This window comes from Nomascus leucogenys, chromosome 13 (genome assembly GCF_006542625.1).
Source record: "Nomascus leucogenys isolate Asia chromosome 13, Asia_NLE_v1, whole genome shotgun sequence".
In the NCBI taxonomy this organism is placed as follows: domain Eukaryota; kingdom Metazoa; phylum Chordata; class Mammalia; order Primates; family Hylobatidae; genus Nomascus; species Nomascus leucogenys.
This window is the reverse complement of record NC_044393.1, coordinates 24,983,112-25,011,044: the sequence shown is the minus strand read 5'-3', so window position 1 is coordinate 25,011,044 and position 27,933 is coordinate 24,983,112. Positions and strand designations below refer to the sequence as shown.

General features: G+C 49.2%; 1 protein-coding gene across 5 annotated transcripts in view; it reads left to right on the top strand.

The window, feature by feature from the left end:
* The window catches only part of DHX35 (DEAH-box helicase 35), a 101,054-nt gene extending 77,266 nt beyond the window's left edge, over nucleotides 1–23,788 (top strand). For 3 of the 5 annotated variants that reach the window (XM_030826026.1, XM_030826028.1, XM_030826030.1), the window contains 2 exons: nucleotides 22,482–22,593; nucleotides 23,363–23,788. In XM_030826026.1, the coding sequence (XP_030681886.1) occupies nucleotides 22,482–22,593; nucleotides 23,363–23,469 (219 nt within the window). In that variant the 3' untranslated portion in view covers nucleotides 23,470–23,788. Of the gene's footprint in view, nucleotides 1–114; nucleotides 1,330–22,481; nucleotides 22,594–23,362 lie in introns of those variants that run through there. The other 2 variants (XR_004033011.1, XM_030826027.1) reach the window with 2 other exon arrangements.
* Nucleotides 23,789–27,933: the final 4,145 nt, after the last annotated feature.

The window sequence follows — 27,933 nt, the reverse complement described above, 5'->3', positions numbered from 1 at the left end:
GGAAGGTGTGGACCAGATGGAAGATTTGATGTGGTCATTCATATGGGGATTATGTTGCAGTCTAGTTTCTTTGTCTAATCAACCCCAACTGTAGTGTCTTCTCTTCTGTTGCAGCACCTGTCTCTGAAAGCCAAAAGGGCCAAGGTCCAGGACCAGTGAGGGGAGCCCACAGCCGCGGCTGCAGTGACTGCTGGTGTCCTCTCCTCCATGCTGCTGCCCCTGGCCCCAGGTGGGGTGAGCTGGCACCAGCTCCTGTGGAATGTTTGGTTGCTCTGAAGGGGGCTGCGGCCTGTTCATTAGTCCTTTCTTCCCGCTGCCCACAGCATTTGCATCCTTGCTGGGATCCTGGAGGACTTTGTGCATGGGCAGGCATCCTTCTGTGCTGCAGCAGGCAGAGTGGGAGTTGGCTCACTCAGCACGCTCACTAACCCAGCATGCCACTTCCAGCAGGCACGCAGTCCTGGCCCAGCTCTATGGGAAACAAGGAGGAAAGTTAGCCACTGAAGGCCGAAACACCATGTGGGGTGGACAGAGGGTTTGCTGGGCTGGCTTTGCTTTCCCTGCTGGGGCCACGGCTGTGTTAACCAATGAGGTCCGCTGCCAGGTGTGAACAAGCGTGTCTCTACGAAGGAACGAAACATTGAGGATCTCTGCCGAAACCACCAAGGGGCGTGTCTGATGGGCATAGGGGCTCCCAAACCCAGTGGCTTCTGTCTGTCCTCAGCCCTTGTCCCTGTTTATCTGCAGCCAGGAGACTTGCAAGGGATTGGTGACTGACAGAGAGGACTCCTGCGCTGTTTTGTGTTAGCCGAGGATTTGTTTCACAAGTGGGCTTAGCGTCTTCTCAGAGTGCAGTGCCAGGTCCTGGTGCCACGCTAGCTGAGCACTCAGGAGAGTTCATCAGCTCGGATCCCGCAGGGCCTCCTCTTTAGCAGGAATTCACAACAGTTTGGATGCCCTAAACTTCTGTAGCTCAGGAGCATCACTGGTGTATTTGTTTTTTGTTTGCTTGGGTTCTTGCAAGAGTGCGCGGGGGCGGTTCTTCCAGCAGGCACTGGTTTTGTTGCCCCAGGGCTGCTTTGCTGTGATGATGATTGCATTTCAACACATGCCAGATGCAGATTTTTTCCCCCTTACTGTTTCAATGACCTTTATTTTAAAAACACATAGCTTGAAAATTTATTTTTGTACTGATATTAGTTTGGATGTGCCACTTTTGGCACCAAACGTGTATGTCATTTTTATTTCCATTTTATAAACATGTAAATAATAGTGATAACTTGTTAATAATAGTAAACCTTTCTACCTAAAGTAAATGTCTTCCCTCCCGCACCTGGTTCTCATGGTCTGTATGTTAAGATGTTCTAATGAATCGTTCGGAGTGAGGGCCTGACATGAGCTAAGAAACTTAATGCTGTGGCATACAGCAGCTTTGGGACCTCAGGGACACAGGAAGCCCCCTAAAGCAAGATGATGTGACTGAATGACCTCAAGACCTGATTAGAGTAAACTATGGGATGTTTAAAAGAAGTCCCAAAGAGGTGCTAATTCTTGCCAGTTTCCAGTTGGGATCTTCATGTAGAGAGGTCAGAAACATTATTTTTCAAGTTTGGCTTTAGGACTGGGGCTGATCCTAAAAAGCTTATGTGGCGGTGGAAGGGGAAAGGTACAGGGTTCACACCCTCAGGTTGGAGACCAGAGTCCACTGGGAGCCCAGACAATCTGGAGGGAGCACCCAGAGGCAAGCCTGTCCCTGCACGCTGCCTCTACCCCTGGGCACCTGATCCTGAGCACATGCCTCCGCTCTGTCCCTCCACCTCTCAGAAGACAGCCCTCCCCAGGGGACACCTCCCAGTGTTGTGTCCTGTGTTATGTCACAATCTGTGATGGGTGGGACAGGTCCTTGCTGTCCGAAGCAACTGCAAAATCCTGGGCCCATGAGGAGGCCCCTTTACAGTAGGGGTGGTTAAGGCTGGGACCACACAATTCACCAGGGAGTGGGGCCCAGCCTGGGTGAGAGAGACGAGAGCTTTTGACTTTGTCTGTTGCAGGTCTGTGTCCCTGTTCCCATCGTCAGCCCACAGATGTGACAGCAGGGCCTAGTACCTCACAGACTGTCCCCCAGTACTTCCACAGAATTAGTCCCCTCGGGCTACACACAGGTCTTCAGATACTGCTAGTGAAATTCCCTACAGCATTGCTGTGTCTTCCCTTTGGAGCAAGTGAGAGGGCAGAGAGAAGTTGGCGCTGGAAAGCCTGGAGGTGGTGGTGCCCTGTAGGCCCAGAGATGGCAGCTTTCTTTGTTGGTGGCTTGCAGAGACCCTGCCAGTTCTCTGCCATAGCTGGCTTCCCCGGGGGTTGGACGTTGTCATCACAGGGAGCCCCTGTTCAGCCAGTGCACCGCTCAATCCAGCCAGCAAGCGTTGAGCCCTCAGGCCATGTGCATGGCACAAGGATGAGGTGGAGACACTTGACAGCAAGTAACCAGATGAGTGGACCAGGATGGAGCTGGGCGCGTGAGGACAGGGTGGCAGGAGATGGCAGAGGTCCAGTAGGGGTTGTTAAGGCCAGGGCTGTATCCACAGAGACTTCCCCACGACAAGATGCTTTCCTGGTGAAAGGACAGACTGCTCTCATGTTCTTCCCTGGCCATCCCCGCACTGCTGAGCATTTCACGTGGGCCGTGAACTTGGAGAGCTGCCTAGTGCCCCAGCTCCATGCTCCCATCTCCACTGTTTTGTCCTGGTGTCAGCACAGCCTGCTACCAGTGCTGCTCCAGCTTCATGGGCTGGGCCCTGCCATTCAGTCCTGGGTTGTCCCCAGCACCCCAGCCCTGCCCTCAGCTCTGTTTTCCAGGGCCCAGGGCTGACAGTGTGGCTGACATATCTCCTAGCCTGAGCAAGAATGTCTGCTGCTGACCAGACGGAGGGTTGGGGGGCTGGGGGAGGGAGGTGCAGGCCAAGAAGCCTAAATCTGGAAAACCACGAGACTCTGTCCTGGAGCCACAAGACTGGATGTCTGGCAGTGAGGCCTGGGAAGCTGTAAGTTGTAAAAGCCCCATCTTGGGTGGTTCTGATGAAGTGGTGGGCTTGGGAATCCTGGGGACAGGAGTTGAAGACGTGAAGACATGCAGCCCAATGGACAGATAGCCCCCAGCGGGGAGATCAGAGCTTCGAGATCAGAGCGTCAGGTCTGAGTGAAAGCTGATAAATTGTTTCTTCACAAGTGTGTTTAGACCCCAGCCCAATCCCCCTTACGTGTTTCCCCAGAACACAGATCTGCGGGGTTGGGATTCTTCCCCAGGCAGGTTGTGGCAGCAGACATCAATGTCAGCTCACTATGAATTTTCCTGAGTCCTGCAAAAATGAGGAATGTGTAGTAATGAGCATTTTATAAAGCTTAAGTTTATTCTCCATAAAAGACCATCCTTTAGTGTTTTTTATTTTTTATTTTTTGAGTCAGAGTCTTGCTCTGTCACCCAGGCTAGAGTGCAATGGCATGATCTCGGCTCACTGCAACCTACGCTTCCCGGGTTCAAGCGATTCTCCTGCCTCAGTCTCCCGAGTAGCTGGGATTACAGGCACCTGCCACCACACCCAGCTAATTTTTGTATTTTTAATGGAGACAGGGTTTCATTGTGTTGGCCAGGCTGGTCTCGAACTCCTGACCTCAAGTGATCTGCCCACCTTGGCCTCCCAAAGTGCTGGGATTACAGGCATGAGCCACAGTGCCTGGCCATCCTTTAGTCTTTTCTTGGTGCAAAGATGCTTTTAGGAAACAATGCTGATAGTAGATGGTGGTTTTATTTTTTAATGTTTTCTTTGGAAAAATAAAATGTCAACAGTCGTTCATCTGTCACTCAATTAAAAACCAATTCAAAATGATGAAACAAAAACTGATTGATGTAATCCTCAAGTCTGGGAACTACTGGGTTGTGGCTGAGTGGGCTGGGCAGGGCATCTGGCAGCATCAGCACCAAGATCATCGTTCTGGGAAGTGGATCTGAACTGCCAAGCACACACCTGGGTTTCAAGTGAACTTTGGTGCCGCTGGGGGACATTTTTGTCCCCTGGAAGAATTCGAGTTGGCAAGTCTCAGCCCCATATCCCTTCTTCACCTCAAGATAAGATCAGATATTTTCTGCTCTCCAATGATTCATCTGAATTTTCTCCTCAGCCTTCTAATTTGTGATGAAACAGGATGATGGAACTCTGGATTTCTCGTCAGTTTGATCTGTTTTTTTTTTTTTTCTTTTTTTCTGAGTCATTGGAACCGGAAATAGCCAATCAAATAATTGCACCAACAGCTGGCTACTGTGGATGACCAGGTGGAATTTGCGTGGCAGGCGGTCTGGAGAGGGCTTGTCCCTGGGTCCTCACTGCTCCCTCCAGCAAGCAAGGATGACACGCTGACGTCTCTGGTGAATCCTGGCGGTGTTCCCTTTTGCACTCTTGGGTGGCATTGGACTTGCTGGAACAGGGCGTCTCCTTGCCTGCTTAAGCGCGGACAAAGAGATGCCCAGCGCAGCGTTCCCCCAGTCCCTCTGGCACACATGGCCACCACTCCCACTTGTGGGTTCTCCTGAAGGCAATGAGCAGCCTAGGGAGGCTGGGAGGTTCACAAGGGAGGGGTGGGGCAGGTACAGGATTTAATACCCCAGGATCTCCATAGCCAGGTGAACGACCAGCACAGGGTGTGGGTACAGGATTTAATACCCCAGGATCTCTGTAGCCAGGTGAACACCCAGCACAGGCTACTGCCCATGGCTTCTTGACCATGGCCTCATCAGTGGCTCCAAGTATGAACGTCCTAGCCAGGCTCTTTGCTGGCCTCAGCCTGATGGGCGGACCCATATAGGACCCAAAGGTCGCCTGAGTTCCCTCCTGCGTCCCCACCACTGCCATCAGCCTCTACATCGCCCCGGACCCCAGGAGAGCAGGAGCTGGCTGATAAGGCCTTACCAGCTCACCCTCAGGCTGTTTATTTTAGCCTCGTTCTCTTGGTTGCTTTTCTTCCCCGCATTTTAGGCTTGTTCTGTTTTCAAGTGCGGTCTTCAGTTTGCTTGGTGTCTGCTGTCCCTGTGTTTTCCCTTTGCTGTTCTTTGTTTTTTTTGTTTTTCCTCATGGGTATGCCTCACCCCTTTAATCTCCACCTCTCTGACCTCTGCGTTATTTTCCTTTTTACCATGAAGTTTTAAAAAGAATGCAGTTGTGTTTATTTTTAATGCTCTTCAAAAATATTTTTTCCTCGACGTTTATGTTAACGTCTTGGTCTTTTTTGTACTCTGCTTGTTTGTTTAACTTTTATTTTGGACATTCAGGTACAAAAAGTCTCATTTAGTTTTGTTGTTATGGTTCTATAAATATTTTCTTCTGTGGTCTTCTTTTGTTTCTTCTTGTTTTGTTTTGATACAAAGTCTCGCTCTGTCACCCAGGCTGGAGTGCAGTGGTGCAATATGGGCTCACTGCCGCCTCAGCCTCCTGGGCTCAATTGATCCTCCCATCTCAGCCTCCCTGGTAGCTGGGACCACAAGCGTGCGCCACCACGCCTGGCTAATTTTTGTATTTTTGTAAAGATGGGATATCTTGATGTTGCACAGGCTGGTCTCAAACTACTGAGCCCTAGTGATCCACCCACCTTGGCCTCCCAAAGTGCTGGGATTACAGGTGTGAGCCACTATGGCCTTTTCTGTGATTTTCATCTTCCACTTTAGTGTATTAGTTTAAAACTCAACAGTGACTTCCCATTTTATTTTACTTCCTTTGCCCCCCTTTTGTTCATTTCTTTTTTTTTTTTTTTGAGACGGAGTCTTGCTCTATTGCCCAGGCTGGAGTGCAGTGGCGGGATCTCGGCTCACTGCAAGCTCCGCCTCCCGAGTTCACGCCATTCTCTTGCCTCAGCCTACTGAGTAGCTGGGACTACAGGCGCCCGCCACCGTGCCTGGCTAATTTTTTGTATTTTTTAATAGGAACGGGGTTTCACCGTGGTCTCGATCTCCTGACCTCCTGATCCGCCCACCTTGGCCTCCCAAAGTGCTGGGATTACAGGCATAAGCCACCAAGCCCGGCCTCTTCATTTCTTATTACGCTTAATTTGCTTTAGTGGTTGGCAAAAGGCCTACCTGTAGGTGTGGGAGCTGGGGGAAGGTATTTCAAACAAAGGATTAAATGTCAAGAATGTACAAGGAGCTCCTATAAATCACCAGTGAAAAGACAACCCCAGCAGAAAAAATGGGCAAAGGGAATGGAAGGCAGTGTATAGAGGCAGACCCAAAACTCCACCAAACCACCGAAGAGATATTCAAAGTTAAGTCATCAGAAAAACACAAGCTAAAGCAACAATTAGACATCACTCTGCACCCATGAGATTAGCAACACACTGGAAAGGTGGCAGATGGAGATGCGGCAGCCTCTGCATAGCTGGTACAGCAGTCCTGGAGAGCCACCTAGGACTACTCATCCAATAAAGTGTGTTTCTGCCCCACAGCCCAGAAACTCTGCTTCTGGGGGTGTGGTCGCAACAAAATTCTCACCAAGGTCCTTAGGAGACACATATAAGGATGCTTACTGGTGTGATGGATGGGGTGGGGACTAATGTCCATCCCTGGGAGGTGTGCAGGGACAATGTATTGGATGACACTGTGGATCAGTACAGAGCAGGTTCATAGAACACAGACCTGAGAAATAGCTGAGTGGAAGGATTAAGAAACTGCTGTAATCCCAGCACTTTGGGAGGCCGAGGTGGGCAGATCACAAGGTCAAGAGATTGAGACCATCCTGGCCAACATGGTGAAACCCTGTCTCTACTAAAAATACAAAAATTAGCTGGGCATGGTGGTGTGCACCTGTAGTCACAGCTACTTGGGAAGCTGAGGCAGGAGAATCACTTGAACCCGGGAGGCTGTGGTTGCAGTGAGCCGAGATCGTGCCACTGCACTCCAGCCTGGCAACAGAGCGAGAGTCCGTCTCAAAAAAAAAAAAAAAAAAGGAACTGATTTGATAGTTCTGTTCACAGAGACTAAAACTACATGCACACAAAAGCAATACGATTGCAAAAATATGTACAAACAAGATGTGCATTGGAAGTGTTGCCTGTGGGGGGTGGGAGTAGGACACAAGGATTGGCAATAAAAGAAAATGTAAAATGAAATAAGATGGAGAGAAGGAGCCTCAAATGTTCATCTGCAAGAGATGTGGATTTTAGGACACGTAGCCCTTCTTGTCTAAGGTTTTAGACCTGCTCACCAGTGGCCCAGGGAGGCAGGAAGTTGTGGAGTTGGCTTCAGGAGCCTGCCTCCCACCTCCAAGCTCATATCCTGGCAGGAACCACTTCTACCCTGGATGGAGTGAGTCGGCCAACAACATGAGACATTTTGATGCTTTTTTTTCCCTATCACAGCGCATTTTTACTCAGATACATGATCTCCTTGGGACACCCTTTTAACTCATGTTTATTCTACATGCCCCATGGTACAGTCAATTTTCACCGGCAATCTGAAAGCCAGCAACAGCCGCAGAGCTTGTCTAATCACCAAGGATTCAAAGGCATGCAGCCCCACAGCCCCTTTCAGTAGAGGCGAAGGAACTCACTGGAAAAGCCCTCCTCAGTTTATGATTAAATAGGCTACTAAAATGGAGCGTAGCTTACGGGATTTATCTGGGCAGAAGGCCTTCATACTTCCAAGGCAGGAACCAGTAGGACAGACCGTGTCATTTAAGTCCTTCCTGCTGATCGGTATCCTTAGGATGGAATTTATGCCCTCAGCCCACAGGGACTCTTGTTCCCTCCACTTCGGCACTTGGCACTGTGCTTCTGAGCCTTTGGCCTTCAGGAGGCGAAAGAGAACTGGATACTACAAGACTTTGAAGATCCTTTGATGAGCTTTTGCCATCTGAGGAGCATGTAGACTTTAGCTGTGTTTGCTACACCCAGATGGGCTCCCTCCTCTCTCTTGGGCTTGCTGATCATTTAGAACCAGTTTAATTAGCACTGGTGTCTGGTTTTCCAAAGATTCTTGGTAGGAGGCAGAAATCTGGGCCAGGTTAGTGAGGCAGCATGCAAACTGGAAGAGACCACCAGGGAACTTGTTCAATGTAAGTCTTACTCCAAACTTTCCATTGCTTGGAGAAGGGTGTTCTAAATCACCCTCGGTCTTCCTGACTTCAGTTGCAGACTCAGAAGGAGGGCAGATTCTGGGGCGATTTCCTGACCCAGTGGTGATGGGGTCATGGGAACTCAGCTTCTAGGGAGACGGTAGGTTTCCTGTCCCCAGATTAATAAACCAAGGTCACTTCTCCTGAACTGTGATGATGCTTGGCCCTGTTCTTAGTGGGCATAGATGGAGTTAATTTTTTTTTTTTTTTTTTTTTTTTAGAGGCGAGGTCTCACTATGTTACCCAAGCTGGTCTCAAACTCCTGGACTCAAGCGATCTTCCCGCCTCAGCCTCCCGAAGTGCTGGGATTACAGGCGTGAGAGTTAAATTTTCACATGGGATTTTTGCCAATTGATTAGTCTGTTGCCCCAGTCAGGATTAGGATAAAGGGGCTTTGCATCCCCACAGCCTCTCTTGATTTATCTCCTTGTTCGTGCACAGATGGAATTCGGACACCCTTTGGGTATGCGAATAACCTTTACAGGCCACAGGACCCAGATTAGTGACACCACAACTGGGCATCACCTGAGTAGGGAGGACAGGAGCACTGAGCTCCAAGTCAGAAGACCCAAATTAAAAAATGACCACCTTTAATGAGGTATAATTCACATATAATAAATGCACTCATTTAATTGGATAGTCAATACATTTTGACAAATCAAAACACCACAGTGACCACCAAAATCAAATATAGAACATTTTCACCCAAAAAGTTTCTCATGATCTTTTGTAGTCAATGACCACCCCAACTTTGCCCCCAGCCTCAGGCATCACTATTCTGCTTTCTGTCACTATGGGCTAACTTTGCCTTTTCTAGAATTTCATACACATGGGATCATTTAGGATATACTCTTTTGGGTCTGGAGGAGACCTGGTTTAATCCCCACACCCAAAATTAGATAACTTTGTGACCCTTGGCAAGACATAATTTTGTCTTCAACTCAGTTTCCTTACCAGTGCAATGGGGTAATAATAACTTAAAACCAGCAAGCCTGCCTGCCTGCCTGCCTGCCTGCCCGCCCGCCCACCTCCCTCCCTCCCTGCCTGCCTGCCTCCCTTCCTTCTTCCTTCCTACCTTCCTACCTTCCTTCCCTCTCCCTCCCGTCCTTCCATGTGCACAGGTGCCACAGTGAGCTCCATTGTAAAATTCCAGAAAGGAGCTGGGTCAGGGGTTGCTCAGGAAACTGGAGCCTCTGCTCCCTCCACGTGTGTCACAGAGGGCACCCGCTGCCCCTCCCTCCATGCCCATCCCAGCCTCCCTGGTGCTGTGGTGTGCAGATCCCCGCATCTCCTTCAAGGTGGACTCCTTTTATTTAAATAAGGGAAATAGGAAGTCACCCCTGGAAAGAACCAGATGCGGTGACGAGGGCCCCACCCTCAAGATGGGCAGAGACCAGAGGTGACCAGGACCTAAGCAGAGGGGAGGACCATGTCAGGGGGTGGGGGTGCACAGAAGACCGGAGTGGGGCCCGCCTGGCCCTGGGGCTCGGGACACTGGAGTTTTCAGGGGGACCAGTGAGTGGAAGGCCTGTGGAGCTGCTGGCCACCAGGTGAGTGTTGGCATCAGGACACACACACTGCTCAGAACCACCCAGGCACAATCTGATGGACACCTTTGTGCCCTTCACAACACAACTCACTGACACTGGACACACCCACAAGCACTTGCAGATCAGAGACCACTGCACACACAGCACAGTCCCTGCTTCCCTGGAGCTCACGTGCTAAAACATGACCCACATCCAGGCTGCAGCCCATCCTTAGCCACGGATGTGGAAGGTCCCGAGTCTGGTCCTGTTAAGTCCTGAGTCCTCCAGACTGGCCCTGCCAAACTGCCTAGCATCTGACGCAGCAGCGCAGCGCTATGCTGCCCTCTGCTGGCCACATGGAGGCAGTGAGTCCCACACTGCTGTCCACTCCTGGCAAAGGGCTCACGGGAAGTGGACCGTGTTTCTGGTCCTTTGCTTCTGACAACCTGGCAGAGCAGATATGAAAGGGCAGAGGCACTATAAGAACACTTCTCCCAGTGCCTTGATCTCCCTGTTATTCCCTGTGTGTCCCCCACTTCCCCTCCCTTCCCTATAAGTGTCTGGATTTAAGAAATGACAGTTGACGCAAATCATGTTGCTTTTTCGGCCATCTCCTGCGGTGTCCCCTTTCCATGGCCTCATCCTCTCATGGCCCCCAGCTGTTGCAACTGGTTCAGGGAGGTCTGTCTTGGCCATCTTTCATCCAGTGGGGATGGAGAGACCACTGCCGTTTCTGGAGGGAGCACCTGAGTTTGGAGGTGAAACATAGGCGATACCTTATCCAGGTGACACCTTCCATAGGCCACAAAACCATAGTTTCTAGATGGAGCTGGGCATGGTGGCTCATGCCTATAATCCTAGCACTTTGGAAGGCTGAGGCTAGAGGATGGCTTGAGGCCAGGAGTTTGAGACCAGCCTGGGCAACATGGGCCCTGTCTATACAAAAAAATAATTTAAAAAATTAGCCAGGTGTGGTATGTGTGCCTCCAGCCCTAGCTACTCATGAGGTTGAGGCGGGAAGGTCACTTGAGCCCAGGAGTTTGAGGCTGCAGTGAGCTGTGATCAGTTGTACCACTGCATGTCAGCCTGGTCAACACAGTGAGACCTTGTCTTTAAAAAAAAAAAAAATAGATGGACTGGTGCCGTGCCTTTTTTTTTTTTCCCACAGATTCTTTGACATGCCTCCCATGCAGAGGTGGGGTCTGTGTCCCTCTCATGAATCTGGCCAGGTTGGTGGTGGTTTTGACCCAGGGTTGTGTGAAGTGATGTGGTGTGACTTCTGAGGCTGGGTCACGAAAGGCCATGCAGCTCCTGCCTGGCTTGCTGGAACACTGCCACCTGAGCAAGCCAGCTACCTGATACCAGGATGCTGGAGAGGCCACTCATGGGCTCTGGTCCGTGGTACTATCTCAGAAGTGGGTCCTCTGGCCCAGCTCTTCCAGGGCCCAGCCTTCTGGATCACTGTCAGCTGAGGCCCAGACATGCAGGAGCATAGACAAGCCGTCCCTCCTGTGCCCTGTTCCAATTCCTGACCTGGCTTCTGGAGCTTGGTTTGGAGACGGAGCCCACCTTGACAATACTGTTTCCCTGGGAGAATGGGCCCCCTCCTGGCTGGCTTGCAGGAGCTCTGGGAGCCTCCTTCCCTGTGACTCCTAGGGGCTTGGTGGCTCTGAGCTGGGCAACTCCACATTCTCTCAATTTCATTCTGTCTGATCCATGTTAGTTTTATTTACTTTTTATGTGTTTTTTATTTTTCTGACATAGAATCTCGATCTGTTGCCCAGGCTGGAGTGCAGTGGGGATCATGGCTCACTGTAACCTTCAACTCCTGGGCCCAAGGGATCGTCCAGCCTCTGCCTCCCAGAATCCATGTTCGTTTTAATATGAAAGCAACGTTTTATGCGACAACCAGGAGCCCTGAAGGTTTTTCACGTGGATGAGCCACACGCCGGGCTTTGGAATTGCGGAAAGTGTCCAGCGAGTAGGGTAGGAGGAATGTTGGGGGTGGGACTGGACTAGAAGGGAGGCTGGGACGTCGTCGAGAACGAGATTGCAGGGACGCTGCGGTGGGAGAAGTCGAATTCCCACCCTGTTCGTCCTCCGCAAGGAGTGACTGAGGCTCAAAAAGCCACAGCCTTGCCCAAAACGGATGCAGCGGGCGCAGGCAGGGTCCACACCCCGAAGCTTGCCGATGCCCTCGGCGGCGGCCCGTCCTGCAGAGCCGCGTTCCCTGCGCCCAGCAAGGTCGGACCCCCACCGGGGTTCCCGGAACCGGTGTCCCGCGCGTCCCCAGCGCAGGCCGAGACGGTCTGCGAGACCTCCGGGTCGGCGTTGCACACGGCGGCCGGCAGGCGGCGCTGGAGCCCCGCGTTTGCGCAGCCAGGATGCCCTTGCGCTGCTCCGGGTCCTGCGAGTGCCCAGGGAGGGGGTGAGTGCGGGGAGGGGTCAGACCCGTGTCTTGCCCGGTGCGAGCTCACCGCCTGCCCACCGGGCACGCCCACAGCAGCTCGGTCCCGGCCTGAGCGCCTCGGAGTGAAAAGAGCCCCCGCACCGCTCGTGACGGTGTCCCTTTCTCTGTCCACGTTGCAAGAAGCTGTACTGTACTCACCAAGTCTTTAAATCTTGACCACTTCACCAAGGAAGGCATGAACCTCTCCATTTTACAGGCCCAGTTCAAAAAGCAATGACAAAAATCAAATAACACCAGCAAACCTTTATGGAGTTCTAATTATTGACCTGGCCTGCCAGAGTCCTTCAGAGTGGAGTTGGGGTGGGTGCGGCAGAGGGGTCAAAAGCCAGCCTGCAGGAGGGGGCCACCCGCACAGCCCCCTCTCCACCATCGGGGCTCTTGCAGACCCGAGGGCCTGCCAGGAGGAGCAGATGGGTCATGGTAAACCTGAGGGGCCATTGGGATGCCCAGACTGTCCCAGGTCACCCCATTTCTGCATTTTTGTTCATTGCAGACATTCCTCCTGCTGGCTTAAGTGGCCAGAGTGCCTGGGGAGTGGCCCTGGGAACAGGAGGCTGGGCACCTACCAAGCAGCCTTGCCCAAGGGCATGGTGCTTGCAGCTACAGCTTGATCCCAGAGCTGTGCCCATCTGTGCTAGGACCATGAGGCCACAGTCACGGCCAAGAGTTCTCAAGGCCTGGCCCCATCTCATTCCAGGTGCTGGTCCATTGGAGACCAACCAGTGAGCAGCCCCCGGTCTGGAAGCAGGCCTGGCACAATGCAATGTGGCGTGGTGGTGAAGGGCTTGGCCTGTGGAATGGCAGTGCCTGGGTTCAAGTCCTGCTGCCACCACTCACCAACTCTGTGACCTTGGCATGACCCTTAGCCTCCTGCCTCAGTTTCCTCGTCTGTACGATAAAGAGAATAATAGAGTACAGCTCTGTGTAAAGCATGTTATTTTTGTTTGTTTTATGATGCTTTGACATCTTGGAGTCTGACGAACCCAGGGAGGGACTGCCCCTAGGAAGGCTGGCTAATCCTTAGAGTGAACAACTTGCCGGCAAGTTTGCATTTTTTTTTTTTTTTTTTTTTTTGATGGAGTCTTGGTCTGTCGCCCAGGCTGGAATGCAATGGCGCGATCTTGGCTTACTGCAACTTCCACCTCCTGGGTTCGAGTGATTCTCCTGCCTCAGCCTCCCAAGTAGCTAGGATTACAAGCACCCGCCATCCTGCCCAGCTAATTTTTGTATTTTTAGTGGAGACGAGGTTTCACCATGTTGGCCGGGCTGGTCTTGAACTCCTGGCCTCAGGTGGTCCGCCCATCTTGGCCTCTCAAAGTGCTGAGATTATAGACGTGAGCCACCGTGCCTGGCCTACAAGCTTGCCTTTCATATACACACCAACCTGTCCAAAGCCCGTATCCCCAAACATCCCCTTTATAAAACTCTCAAACACCAGGCCAATATTCCCCCTGCCCTAAATCACTCCAGGGCCGCATACCAGATAATTAGGAATGACCACTACGACCTGGACTGTAAACGAAGATGATTAAAACTAGCCAATCTTAAACCTCGAATCTTGCCTCACCTGTTCCTTCCCCACAAAAGCCACAATAAAGGCTTTTGTCCATGCTTTTCCCTTGTTCATTCTGCCTCCTGACCCAATCTGGCACTTCCCCAGGTGGCCCTGAATGTTGTCCCCTCCTCTTGGGAACTGTAAGTAATACAATCTTCCTTTCAGGCAGTTGACTCTGTGTCTGTCGTCCTCCCATACCTGATTACAACAAAATCATCCCATGTACATTTTTAAACAACTAAGACTGTTGCAGGGCTCAAATGACTTAACTTTTCTAAAGTGCTTACAACGATGCCTGATACATGGTAAGGCTAATCGAGGAGTAGCTATTGTTACATCTCCTCCTGCAGCCTCTTCCTTCTTTGCACCAGCTGCCTCCCTCTGAGCCATTTTGAGGGAGGTGTATCTCGAGGTGCAGCCAATCCCAGCTGCTAGGGCCAAGATCAGCCAGGTGCTCCTTTCCCTTGGCTATGGCTTTGAACACTCCAAGCTGACAGTGAGTGCCAGGTGGGGGGACTGCTAGGAGCCGGCAGGGGGGATCTCACCTTTGTGCCACCTATGTCCCTAATCAGGGGCAACCTCCCCAAATCTGCACCCCCAAATCCCCTCCCCAGCTTGACTGGAGAAATCACTGTAACTCCCAATGATAGTAACTCCAAATCATAGCAATAATAATTTACTGAGTGCTTACAGTGAGCCAGGCATGGTGCTAGCATTTTGTACTAGCAGTTCTCAAACTTTTTGGCTTCAGGAACCCTTTACACCCTAAGAATGATCAAGGCTCTCAAAGCTCTTTTTAATGTGGGTTGTATCTATCACTAATTACCATTTTAGGAGTCAAAACAAATTTTAATAATATTTCTTTATAATTTATTTAAAATAGCAATAATAAACACACTACATGTGAGCATAAATAATATATTCCTATGAAAAATAACTATATTTCACAACACACAAAATTTAAGGAGAAGGAAGGGTGGCTTTGTTTTATATTTTTGCAGATCTCTATAATGTCAGCCTTAATAGAAGACAGTTCGATTTTTATATCTGCTTCTGCAAGTTTTTGAGATACCACATGTCATGTATCCCCTGTAATATTCCACTGGGAGTTTTAAAAAGCTTTCACTGAGAGCAAAAAACCCCCACAAATAACATCTTAGTATTATTGTCAACATTATTCTGACTTTTATGGACCATCTGAAAGGGTCTCAGAGACCCCAGAGGTGCCCATAATACACTGTGGAAACTGCTGCCTGGTATACATGATGGGTAGCTTCCAATATTGCCCCAGTTTTACATATGAGGAAACTGAGGCACAAGGAGATAAAGTGACTTGTCCAAGGTCATGCAGCCGGGCATCAAAGCCAGCTGGGGAGTCACTGGGAAAAGACCTTGATTGTGGTGTCCTGGGTCCCAGCACTGAGCCCTGAAAGAGAGGGTCGGAACTGGGCACAGACAAAGCTGGAAGGGCAGGTTGGGCCATGAGTGGGGGAGCCGGGTGTGCAGTGAGGGGCGGGGGTGGGAGGGGCCCGGGGGATCAGTTAGTCACCAAGTGGTCCGGGTGACAGGGCTGGAGATGGCAGCTGGCGGCGGATGTCGCCTCGGGCTGGAAAATCGATAGGTGATCAGCGGTCCAGGGGCAAGCTGTTCATCAGGTGCGGCAGAGGGGCGGGGGCAGGGGCGGGGGGGCCGGGAGGAAATAGCACTGACCCCCGGCAGGATTGATCAAACAGCCAGACACCCAAGGCCAAACTCACTAATAAAGTGAGACGTTCAGCTCAGCCCGGCGGCTGCTGCTGAAGGTCTTAAAAAAACCGCTTACTGGGGAGTTCTTGATAAACTGTCTTTGTTTCTTGAGGCAAGTGGGAGGGAGGACAGACTGTGGGGAGGCCTGGCTCGGCTCCTGTTTGGCCTGGGACTCATGGTTTGCCCCAGGTCTGGACCACAGAACCCTGGTGCTTGTATGGCAGGTGTGCTTGCACTACAGCACATGCCATTTACACAGGGCATGTGCACACACATATGTGCACACTATGTCGCACACGTTCAAATGTGCCTGCACATGTCTTTGCACGCACGTGCACATGCTACAACCTACGTTTGCTTATGGCATGTGTGCACATATATGCATGTACTACAGCACACATATGTACAAATATGCCTTGCATGTGTACATATACATGTGTGCACCGCATCACATGGCATTTACACATGCATATGCTACGGCACATATGTGGGCACAAATGTGCCTTGCATGTGTGCGTATACGTGCATGTGCCGCAGCACACAGAATCGGCCTTTGAGGGGTGAGTGTGTGTGCTTGGGGGTTAAACTCTTTCTCCACTGTTTCACTGATATCACCACTTTCTCTACCTATAGTCCCAAAGGTGCCACGTTTGTAATGACAGTCATGATTATGATGGGGTGGGGAGATGGACAGAAAAGTAGGGACTGGAAAACTGTATCTAAACAGCTAAGCTGTACAACAGAGAGAGGCAGGTGTGAACAGGAAGAAGGAGGGGGAGGAAAAGTGAAGGGCCAGCATGGTAAGGGCTAAAGAGCGTTTCGACTGGGAGTTGAGGGAGAGAAAATGGCAGGATTCAGGGGTGGCTGGGTAGCTGTTGGGGGAGAAAATTAAAGAATAAAGCATATGCAAATATAATTTTTATTTTTACTGATTTATTTTTTTTGAGATGGAGTCTCATTCTGTTCCCCAGGCTGGAGTGCAGTGGCGTGATCTCAGCTCACTGCAACCTCCACCTTCTGGGTTCAAGCAGTTCTCCCGTCTCAGCCTCCAGGGTAGCTGGGACTACAGTCTCATGCCGCCACACCCGGCTAATTTTTATATTTTTAGTAGAGACAGGGTTTCACCATATTGCTCAGGCTGATCTCGAACTCCTGACCTCAGATGATCCACCCACCTCGGCCTCCCAAAGTGCTGGAATTACAGGCATGAGCCATCGTGCCCGGCTGCAAATAGAATTTTAAGAACTATGTTGGGTAACGACATCCTTTGACATTCTTTCAGGAATCCAAGTAAAAAAGAGTAGAATCTCTCCCGGTCACTTTCTGATTGTTGGACTGTGTTTTGTTAAATGTGCTACCATATTAGACTGGGCTTGTGCATACACTGAATTTATTTTGATTTAATAATTACATCACTCACATTGAGAATGAAATTTTATTGGAATGCTTTTGCAGATGAGAGGTTTTATTAAGAGCTTTTCCATGTGTCATATACTAACTCGAAGGTATGGATACTACTTTTAGTTCCATTTTTTGGATGAATTCATTGGAGCTCAGAGGCTTAATCACTTGCTTAAGTCAGGTAGCTTATAGGAGGTGGAAATGGCATTTGAACTCAGCCCTCTGACTCCAGAGCCCAGGCTGCCTTGGCCATTATTCCAGAGTACAGTGGGGAAGCTGGGGGGTCAGACAGGTAGACCAATGGAGGAACATTTGCCATCCCTGTATCTTGCCCCAAGATAGGTGAGTAGAGCCCTGAGGAGAGGGGCAGAGCATTTGGCTTGCACACCATTCAGACCCTTCACCCACCAGCAGTTACAGCCCATCTAGCCCCAAGATCCCTCCCCCAAGATCCCCTGGCTGGGCATCATCTTCTCTCTTGATTGCTGAAGGGCGCATGGATGCATTGGAAGGGGCTGGGAGGATATACCGGGCTCTGACTTCAGAATGTGTAGACCTTAAACCCCCAAAGCCTTTTTTGGTTTTATAAAAGCACAGAACAGAGTCATTGAGAATGATCAAGGATCGAAACCGTGGGAGAAATATAAAACTATGTTTTCTTAAAATGTGGTCATTGAACCACCTGCATCGGAATCACTGGAGCTATATAAAAATGGAGATTCCTGGGTCCCTCCCAGATCTACTGAACCAGAATCTCTGAGTCTAGTGGCCAAGGGATCTGCATTTAAAAAAATGTCTTGAGTAATTCTTCTGCACATTCTAATCTGATCCTTTCTATTTGCTGTTCCCTCCACCTGGCATGCTTTCCCTGTAGATCTCTCTTTGGCTCCCACTTTCACTCCTTTAGATCTCTGTTCAAATATCCTTTCCTCAGAGGGGTCTTTCCTGCTATCTTACCTAAAATAATACCCCTTACATTCTCAATACTCTTGCTGTGCTTTATTATGTTATTATTTTTAGCTGCATGGATGCTAACTATATATAAATAAATAATATATAGTGTACAATATAGATAACAATACATGATAAAGCTGTTTAATCCATATCAGCCTTAGCAGTGTGCTTATTTGCACCTTTTGGTCTGCTCCCTGAGAGGCAAAGCTCTCAGAGGGCAGGGCTGGCCTGCCTTGCTCAGGGTTGCACCCTCAGTGAACTGTATTGGGTCTAGGAGAGGTTGATATGGGGGAGGGGATAATGCATGCAAAGTGCCCAAGGCTTAGTGGGTGCTCAACATAATGACTGTATCCTAAGCATGGTGTATACTGTGAAAACAAAAAGCCATAAGCTTCCTTGTTCTGGTAGTAATTCCCTACCCCTCCACCCTAAGGACCAATGAAACTGTTATGAGAGTGACCAAGAAGAAACGTCTTCTCTTGTCCTCTTCAATGTCTGAATTCTGCATCCAGCACATTATCTTCGGTGTCTCCCCCATTTACTTCCCTCGCCTTCTTCCTTAAGGAATATCAGCAATAATAATCCCAGCGACTGGCCAGGCACAGTGGCTCATGCCTGTCATCCCCGCACTTTGGGAATCTGAGGCGGGAGGATCACTTGAGCTCAGAAGTTTGAAGCTGCAGTGAGCTATGATTGCGTTGCTGTGCTCCAGCCTGGATGACAGAGCGAGACCCTGTCTCAACAAAAAACAAAAAAACTCAGAAACTGTAGATACTGGTAGACATGCTAATTTCACATCTTAGGTAGACTCCTTAACTCTTTCTGTTGCACTGGCTCTCAGTCAATTTTGGGGAAATCTCTCTGGGAGGGGAACTCTCAGATCCAAGGCTGGCAAAGGACCAATTGAGTTCCTCTTCTGGAGGACTGGGCGACACAGACACTCAGGTCACTGTGTTTGCCCTGAAGGTGGACGGCAGATGGGCTCCAAAGATGCTGGGGTACAGATCCCCTCTGCCGTTGGTGAGAGGCTGAGGAGGTCTGGCCCTGGTGGAGCCCCCAGGCTGGGACCTTTGGACCTGAACAGCTTCATTTGTGTACCCAGTGAACCTTAAGGATTTTATCACATTCTCTGTGTGCCATAATGTGAAGAAGATTGGGAAGCATTGGTGTAGGTGCAGGGGTGGAGGCAGTTACGTTGGGTCATGAGGCCATCTGTGCTTTGTTTGCTGGTCTTGGACCAGCGTCTGTTTGTGAGTATGAGCTTGTCTGGGCCTCTGTTTCTTCAATCGGTAGCACCGTAACCAGGACACTACAGCAGATATAGCCCAGGAAGGGGCCAAGGGTCTTGAAAGGGCAGAGGCAGTGCGGTGGGGACGATACAGGGAGTCCGAACTGGGAAGGGCCTTGCTAAGAAGAATCTGAAGCCTAAGGTGAGACAAGAGATTATTCGAGAGCTTGGAGCATTGATATATGAGTTGGGTATGATTGTCCCCATGTTTCAGACAAGGAAACCAAGGCTCAGAGCAGCGGAAAACCTCACCACAGTCAACGGCAGAACTAAGTGGGCCTGAGTGCTTTCTTTTCTTAATGCTGCCCCTTGTAGCTCAAGGAAATTCGATGAAGAGTGTTTTGAAACTTCAGCTGGCTCTTGACAAGTGTTTGTGTGACATTTTGGTGGGAGAGATGGAGATATGTCTGCTGGTATTTGGGACAATTGGGTACGTCGCATCAGTACCAATGGGAATAGAGCAGCCTTGACATTTCACCATCTGAGGAATGGCAGGAGGACTGAGACCATCCTGTCGGAAGAATAAAAAACTTAGGGGGTGCGTTGAGTTGAATGATTTGCCCCAAAAGATATGTCCACTGAGAACTTGTGAATGTAGCCTTTTTTTTTTTTGAAAAAGGAATGGCCAAGCACAGTGGCTCAAACCTGTAATCCCAGCACTTTGGGAGGCCAAGGCAGGCGGATATCCTGAGGTCAGGAGTTTGAGACTAGCCTGGCCAACATGGTGAAACCCCATCTCTACTAAAAATACAAAAATTAGCCAGGCTTAGTGGTACACGCTTGTAATCCCAGCTACTTGGGAGGCTGAGGCAGGAGAATTGCTTGAACCTGGGAGGTGGAGGTTGCAGTGAGCTGAGATTGTGCCACTGCACTCCAGCCTGGGCAGCAGGGTGAAACTCCATCTCAAAAAAAAAAAAAAAAAAAGAAAAAGAAAAAAAAGAGAAAAGGAGTTCTTGCAGATGCAATTAAACTAAGGATCTTAAGATGAGATCATTTGGGATTATCTGGGTGAGCCCTAAATGCAGAAGAGGAAAAGACATAGACAGAGGAGAAGCTGCTGTGGAGACAGAGGCAGAGACTGGGGAGGTGCAGCTGCAAGCCGGGAATGCCAAAGATTGCGGGCGGCTGCAGCAGCTCAGAGACAGGCATGGGACAGGTTCTCTCTTGGACCCTCCAGGAGGAACCAACCCTGCCAACACCTCTATTTCAGACTGCCCTCCTTCTCAGAACTGTGTGAGAAGGAGAAATGTCTGTTGTTTGACACCACCAAGCTTGTGGCCATTTGGTCCAGCAGCCCTGGGGAACTCATACTTGGGGGGGTAGGATGCCGTCCTCGAAGAAACGAGGGTTGTCATGTGGAAGAGGGTCCCTACTCACTCTGTGTCCTGGAGGAATGTGAGCTTTCCTCTGAGCTTCTAGGTCCTTAGGAAAAGGGCTCCATACAGTCAGGGGGTTCAGGGATGGAGTGGGCTGCGCTGGGGAGGTGTGAGCACCCCATTACTGATATGCCACCAGGGAGTTTCAACTGGCATCTGTTGTGTAGTTGAACTTGACCATTTGTGAGGCTCCCTCCAGCCCTGAGATTCTCTGCACTGGTGCAAAGAAAGAGGTACATGTTTAGAGAGGTGACAGAGGACCTAGAGCTAAAGTCCAGGATGCTGTCCAGGGGCCTGAGAGATGGTGACAATGGTTGGTGGGGATATGGGTCTGTTGGAGAGGAGGAGGAAGAGGAAGAGAGCCTGACTGCCAGGCAGGCAGGGGTATCTTTGGGGCTCTGGGGGCCCCAGCCTCTGGGTTCTGCCCTCAGTGAGCTTTGCGGGCCACCCTACCACACCCCCTCCCTGCTTTCTTCTGATAGGGTCGTTTCCATTTGGATATTGCCTTGAACATGATGTTCACAATCCCCAAAGGGAACAACATCCCTCAATAAGCCACACTATTTTCCCAGCCAAGAACTTGCTGTTCCAAATTCATTAAAATTGCTGTGATATTCTCTTCCCATTTCTGTGCCAAGAGACGTTGTGGACAGAATTCATAATACCATGGAGTGGTGGATGTAACCGATTGTGCAGTCAGAAAGAAGTGGACTTATTTTATTTTATTTTTAATAAAAGCATACCTTTCAGGTTGGCAACAAATGCGGGTGTGGGTGTGGGGAAATGGCACACTGATGTGTTTATTAAGGGAGCACAAATTGGTCCAACCCCAATGGATATCAACTTGGAAATGACGTAAAATGCAAAATGTGCATGGTGGTTTTGAGTTTTTTAGTCTCTAAAATTCAGGTGGGCGGCCGGGCGTGATGGCTCATGCCTGTAATCCCAGCACTTTGGGAGGCCGAGGTGGGCGGATCACCTGAGGTCAGGAGTTGGAGACCAGCCTGGCCAGTATGGTGAAACCCTGTCTCTACTAAAAAAAAAAAAAAAAAAAAAAAAAAATTAGCTGGATATGGTGACACAGGTTGTAGTCCCAGCTGCTCAGGAGGCTGAGGCAGGAGAATCGCTTCAGCCCAAGAGTTGGAGGTTGCAGTGAGCCAAGATGGCGCCACTGCACTCCAGGCTGGGTGACACAGCAAGACTCTGTCTCAAAAAAAAAAAAAAAAAAAAAAGTGAAATTCAGGTGGGCAAGATATGTCAGTTTTAGTTACTCTGTAATTGAATTTGGTTTTTGTCTCAATACCTCCCTCAACCTCCCTAATATACATACCTTTCCACCAGAAGGTAGAAAATTAATTCTAGTTAATTCAAGGTAAACTCGCCATTTGAGGGAGTCTTCAGCCAATTAAGATCTCTTTTCTTACTTTCCTTCCTGGGGGATCTTTGCTTTACCTTAGTAAAGAACCTTTCCTTGCTTCCTGGGGGGTGGGGCACTGTATTTGGGGGTGCTTATGTAGTGAGTCCTTGCTAGGCTGTGACCCCTCACTGCAACAGTGGTGCTGGTGAAGGTGTCTGTGGACCAGGGTTATCTGTGTTATCTGTGCCATTTGCTCCTTACTGTGCAGAACTGAGAGCCTTTCCGGTGTGGGTCCCAGCTCACTTTTCTGATCTTCTCAGGTGCACACACTCATTCAGCTCTTCCACCGTGCTACTTTGGAGCTGTGAACATATAGGGGAGTGGCCTGCGGCTGCGTATCTCCCCCACCATCTCTGCTAGCATGGCTGAAGATTGCAGATGGGAGCTGGGGCCCAGGTCACCTCTACTTTCAGATCTCCAAACTCATTCAAGGCACCATCTCCCCCATCCCATACTCAGCACCTACCTGAGCAGCATAGCAACCCACATGGCCCTTCTCTGGAGACCTTCATCAGCTCCCTCTCCCCACTCTGTTCTCGACCTCCTCCCTCCAGCTTAGAATGTTTCCCTTGTTTTGATTCCCTTTTTGCAGGAAGAAAAGCTCACTCAACAAGCACTCTTCTGCATCTTACCTCTCGAACCTCAAAGCCAGGAACATCCCCACTTTCCTCCTCTATGCTGCTCCACATCGCTTCTTCTGCCAGGTGGGTGCCTAAATTGGAGTGAGTTCTGGGAGAAAAAAACCAGTGGGGGCCGGGCACGGTGGTTCATACCTTTAATCCCAGCACTTTGGGAGACCGAGGCCGGTGGATCACCTGAGGTCAGGAGTTTGAGACCAACCTGGCCAATATGGCGAAACCCCATCTCTACTAAAATACAAAAATTAGCTAGGCATGGTGGTGCGCACCTGTAATCCCACCTACTCAGGAGGTTGAGGCAGGAGAATCGCTTGAACCTGGAGGCGGAGGTTGCAGTGAACCGAGATTGTGCCACCGCACTCCAGCCTCGGCGACAAGAGTGAAACTCCGTCTTAAAACCAACCAAACAAACAAAAAAACCAAAAAACAATGGGGCTCATACAACACTTGTCCTTTTGTGTTCTCCTTATATGAAATATATAGACCAGGCAAATTCATGGAGACAGAGAGTGGAATAGAGGTTACCAAGGCTGCAGGGAGGGGGAAATGGAGGGTTATTGCTTAACAGGTACAGGGTTTTGTTTGGGGTGATGTAAAAAGTCTTGGAGATGGGTAATGGTGATGGTTGTGCAGCAGCAAGCATGTATTTAATGTCTCTGAATGAACTGTACATTTCATAGTTAAAACGACCAGTGTTATGTTATATATACATTAGCATAATAAAAATAGTAAAAAATAAATAAATGCCAGCAACAGAGCAGAAAATAAAAATCCCACATCACATCAGCCAATACTTGATAACAGCTTTCTGACTTTGCCCCGTTGTTCCATTTAGGGGTCTTGAGTCTGTGGAAACCCTGGCCGAGGTGTACCCAGCTCGAGTGCAGGGGGGTGCGTAGCAGCAGCCTGGCATGTCATCGTGAGACAAGGGAGACAACCTGAGTATCCATCAATGGGGGACCAAGTGAATAAATGATGGCGGAGCCACACAATGCCATGCCGTGCAGTGGGATGAACAATGCGCCCTGCTCCGTGTATGTGCTGATGTGGAAGATGCCCACGATATATTGTGCAGGGAGCAGAATAATGTGTGTGGTAGCATCTTATTTGTGTAAAAAGGCCTATATATATGGAATGGGTATGAATTTACTGGACATTTGAGGTAAAGGAAATGCGACCTCCCTCTCAGCTCCCTCCCTTTTTTCTCTTTACCAGATAAGGATTTATATTTGCTTTCCTTACTTCTTTTTCCTCTTTCCACAGCTGTGATTTTCTAGTCTACGTGTCTACTGTGCCTGATAGTTATTTTCATCTTTTTTTTTTTGGAGGGGGACTGATTCTCTCTGTGTTGCCCAGGCTGGAGTGCAGTGGCATGATCTCTGTTCACTGCAACCTCCGCCTCCTGGGTTCAAGCGATTCTCCTGCCTCAGCCTCCCAAGTAGCTGGGATTACAGACGGCTGCCACCATACCCAGCTAATTTTTGTATTTTTAGTAGAGACGAGGCTTCACCAAGTTGGTCAGGCTGGTCTTGAACTCCTGACCTCAGGAGATCCACCCACCTCAGCCTCCCAAAGACCTGGGATTACAAGCATGAGCCACTGCACCCAGCCTTCATCTATTTTTAACATGTAAAAAATTTTGAGAGATAACTAATATACAGAAAAGTGCATACAACAGAGATGTCTAGTTCAAACTTACAAAGTAAACACCCACGTATCTACCACCCAGGCCTAGACATTGAACAGTGCTAAGCCCCCTCGTGTGCCCTCCCCAATTAACTCCCTCAAGAGGTAACTGTTCTTCATTTATAGTAACAGTCATTGCTTTTAAAAACTCATTTTATTACGCCTGTAATCCCAGCACTTTGGGAGGCCGAGGCGGGCGGATCATGAGGTCAGGAGATCGAGACCATCCTTACTAACACGGTGAAACCCCGTCTCCACTAAAAAATACAAAAATTAGCCAGGCGTGGTGGCAGGAGCCTGTAGTCCCAGCTACTCGGGAGGCTGAGGCGGGAGAATGGCGTGAACCTGGGAGGCGGAGCTTGCAGTGAACTGAGATCGCGCCACTGCATTTCAGCCTGGGCAACAGAACGAGACTCCATCTCAAAAAAAAAAAAATCGTTTTATTTTGAATAATTTTAGATTGATAGAAGAGTTGCAAAAATAAAACAGAGAATTTCTGTATGCCCTTTGTATACTCACATACCCTTCACTCGCCTTCCCCTAATGGAAACATCTTACATAACCACAGCATGTTTATCAAAACTCAGAGATTGACACTGGTCCGACACTATTTACCGAACTACAGACTTTATGGATGTCGCCAGTTTTCCTATGAATATTCTCTTTCTGTTCCGGGATCCACTCCAGGATCCCATATTGGATTTAGTTATCATTTCTCCTTAGTATCTTCCATCCATGACTCTTTCTTAGTCTCTTCTTGTGTTTTCATGACTTTGGCACTTATAAAGAGTGCTTGTCAGAAATTTAAGTAGAAAAGTAAGAAAAGCCAGGTAGAATCCTTGCTTTTCTTTGTAATTTTCCTCTCCTAAGTATGTATCCCTGAACAACATAGTTGGGTTTGGACTGTTTTGAATTTTATCTAAGTGAACTAATACACGCATATTCTTTTGTGCCTTACCTTTTTCATTTAACATTATATTTTTGGGGGAGCCATTCATGTTTTTGTGTGCAGCTGAAGTTCATTTTTCTTGCTGAATATTATTCCGTTGTATGGCTATAATAATAATAATGCAATGGCTATAATTCTGGGTTGTTTCTAGGTTTTGGCTATTGCAAACAATGCTGGCTGAAGCATTCTTTCTTTTTATTTTACTTTAAGTTCTGGGATACATGTGCTGAACGTGCAGGTTTGTTACATAGGTATACATGTGCCGTGGTGGTTTGCTGCACCTACCAAACTGTCATCTAGGTTTTAAGCCCCGCATGCATTAGGTATTTGTCCTAAGCATTCTTTTTTTTGAGACAGGGTCTCACTCTGTCACCCAGGCTGGAGTGCAGTGGCCCCATCTTGGCTCACTGTAACCCCTGCCTCCCGGGTTCAAGCGATTCTCTTAGTTCAGCCTCATGAGTAGGTGGGACTACAGGTGGGTGTCAACATGACTGGCTAATTTTTTTGTTTTGTTCTGTTTTGTTTTTTAGTAGAGATGGGGTTTCACCATGTTGGCCAGGCTGGTCTCAAACTCCTGACCTCAAGTGATCCGCCTGCCTTGGCCTCCCAAAGTGCTGAGATTATAGGTGTGCGCCACTGTGCCCGGCCGATGGCTGAAGCATTCTTATTACATATCTCCTGAAATAGTTGGGCCCACATTTCTCTAGGAGAGGAAACCAGGAGATAAATATCCAGGAGAGGAAACTTTGGCTAAAGAATTTCCATGTCTTCAGCTGGACTAGATACTGCCAGACTTTCTTCCAAAGTGGTTGTACCAATTTACAGCCCCACCTGCAGCATCAAGTTCTCAGTGTGCCCTATCATTATTTTTTTCCCTAGTCCTCAGTAACAGACATCATTATTTTTTGAAATCAAAATGAATCAGTCAAGATTCTGGCAGGAAAAAGATTTACACAAAATGCTTATAACAATGCTAGGGTTCTATTTAAGATAATATAATGAAGAGATTATTTATACAAGGGTGGCCAGGATGAAAGGAACCAATAAGAAATGCTGAGACACCCAGGCACTAGGGCAGCAGGAAGCTGTTGCTGCCTCTGGGGCTGAAGGGACAGGAGGGAGAAGAGGGGAAAGCGGAGGTCCCTGCCTGCGCTGTAAGCACACATCAGTGTTTCTCAACCTGTCTTTCTTTCCTTCCTTCCTCTTTCTTTTTCTTTCTTTCTTTCTTTCTTTCTTTCTTTCTTTCTTTCTTTCTTTCTTCTTTCTTTCTTTCTCTTTCTTTCTTTTCTTTTATTTTTCTTTCGTTCTTTCCCTCTTTCTCTCTCTCTTTCTTCTTTCTTTTTTCCTTTCTTTCCTTCCTTTCTTGCTTCATTCCTTCCTTCCTTCTTTTCTTTCTTTTGTTCGTTCTTTCTCTTTCTTCTTTCTTTCCTTTCTTTCCTTCCTTCCTTCCTTCCTTCCTTCCTTCCTTCCTTCCTTCCTTCTTTCTTTTCTTTTCTTTCTCTCTCTCTCTCTCTTTCTTTCTTTCTGTCTTTCTTTCTTTCTGTTTCTCTCTTCTCTCTTCTTTGAGACGGAGTCTCACTCTGCAGTGAAGTTGCGTGATCTTGGCTCACTGCAGCCTCTGCCTTCCAGGTTCAAGCGATTCTTGTGCCTCAGCTCCAGAGTATCTGGGATTACAGGCACCCACCACCACATCTGGCTAATTTTTGTATTTTTAGTACAGATGGGGTTTCACCATGTTGGCTAGACTGGTCTTGAACTCCTAACCTCTAGTGATCCACCCACTTCAGTCTCCCAAAGTGCTGGGATTACAGGTGTGAGCCACCATGCCCAGCCTCAACCTGTTTTTCATCATGACACCCTGTTGCGGGTTGAACTGTGTCACCATCCAACATATGTTCAAGTCCATTATCTGTGAATGGGACCTTATTTGGAAATAGGGTCTTTGCAGATGTAATCAAGTTAAGATGAAATCTGTCTTAGCTCAGGCTGCTAGAGCAAAGTATCATAGACTGGTCTTGAACTCCTGACCTCAAGTGATCCTCCCGCCTCGGCTTCCCAAAGTGCTAGGATTACAGGCATGAGCCACCATGCCTGGCCCTGTGCTGTGGCTCTTTGAAGGGTCACAAATTATTGCAATATGTAAGGTTATGACTCCCCAGGAACCAGTGGTCACCCTCTTGGGGGTGTGACTGCTCTTGTTGAGGCTGCAGGAGCCAGAGGGAAGAGCCAAACTGAGGAGAGGCAGAGAAGGGACCAGAGAACAGTCCCCCTTCCCTGTCTTTCTTTCCACCCACCCCTGGGTGGCCTCCCGCTGGCTGGACTCAGCCAGGAGCCAAGGCTGAGGGGGTTCAGGGGTGCTGCCTTCTGAGATCAGCCCCGGGGAGCAGAGCAGGGCTAAGAGGGGCAGAGAATGGGTGCAGGTTGGGGCGCCCATGAAGAACGACTCAGTACACAGCCCCAGCTGCTCCCAGTGTCTGCCAGTCCTTCTGGGGGCTGTCCTTCCTCTGCTAGAAAACTAGGAGACCCCCCCAAGACCAACATGGCCCAGCAAAATGGGAGGAGAGGCTGATTTTCCATCCAGATGGCCTCTCCAGGTGATCCTGAACCACATGACCTATCTGAAGCTGGGCAGCTGCACTTCCTCTATGCCCAGCCAGGACGAGGGGCTCTTCATGAGGCTCTGTTGTTGTGGCAGTCAATACAGGCCTCCCCCAGCACCCCACGGCCCTCCCGGCTGCCATGGAGGAGTGCAGTTCAGCATCCCTGGCTTG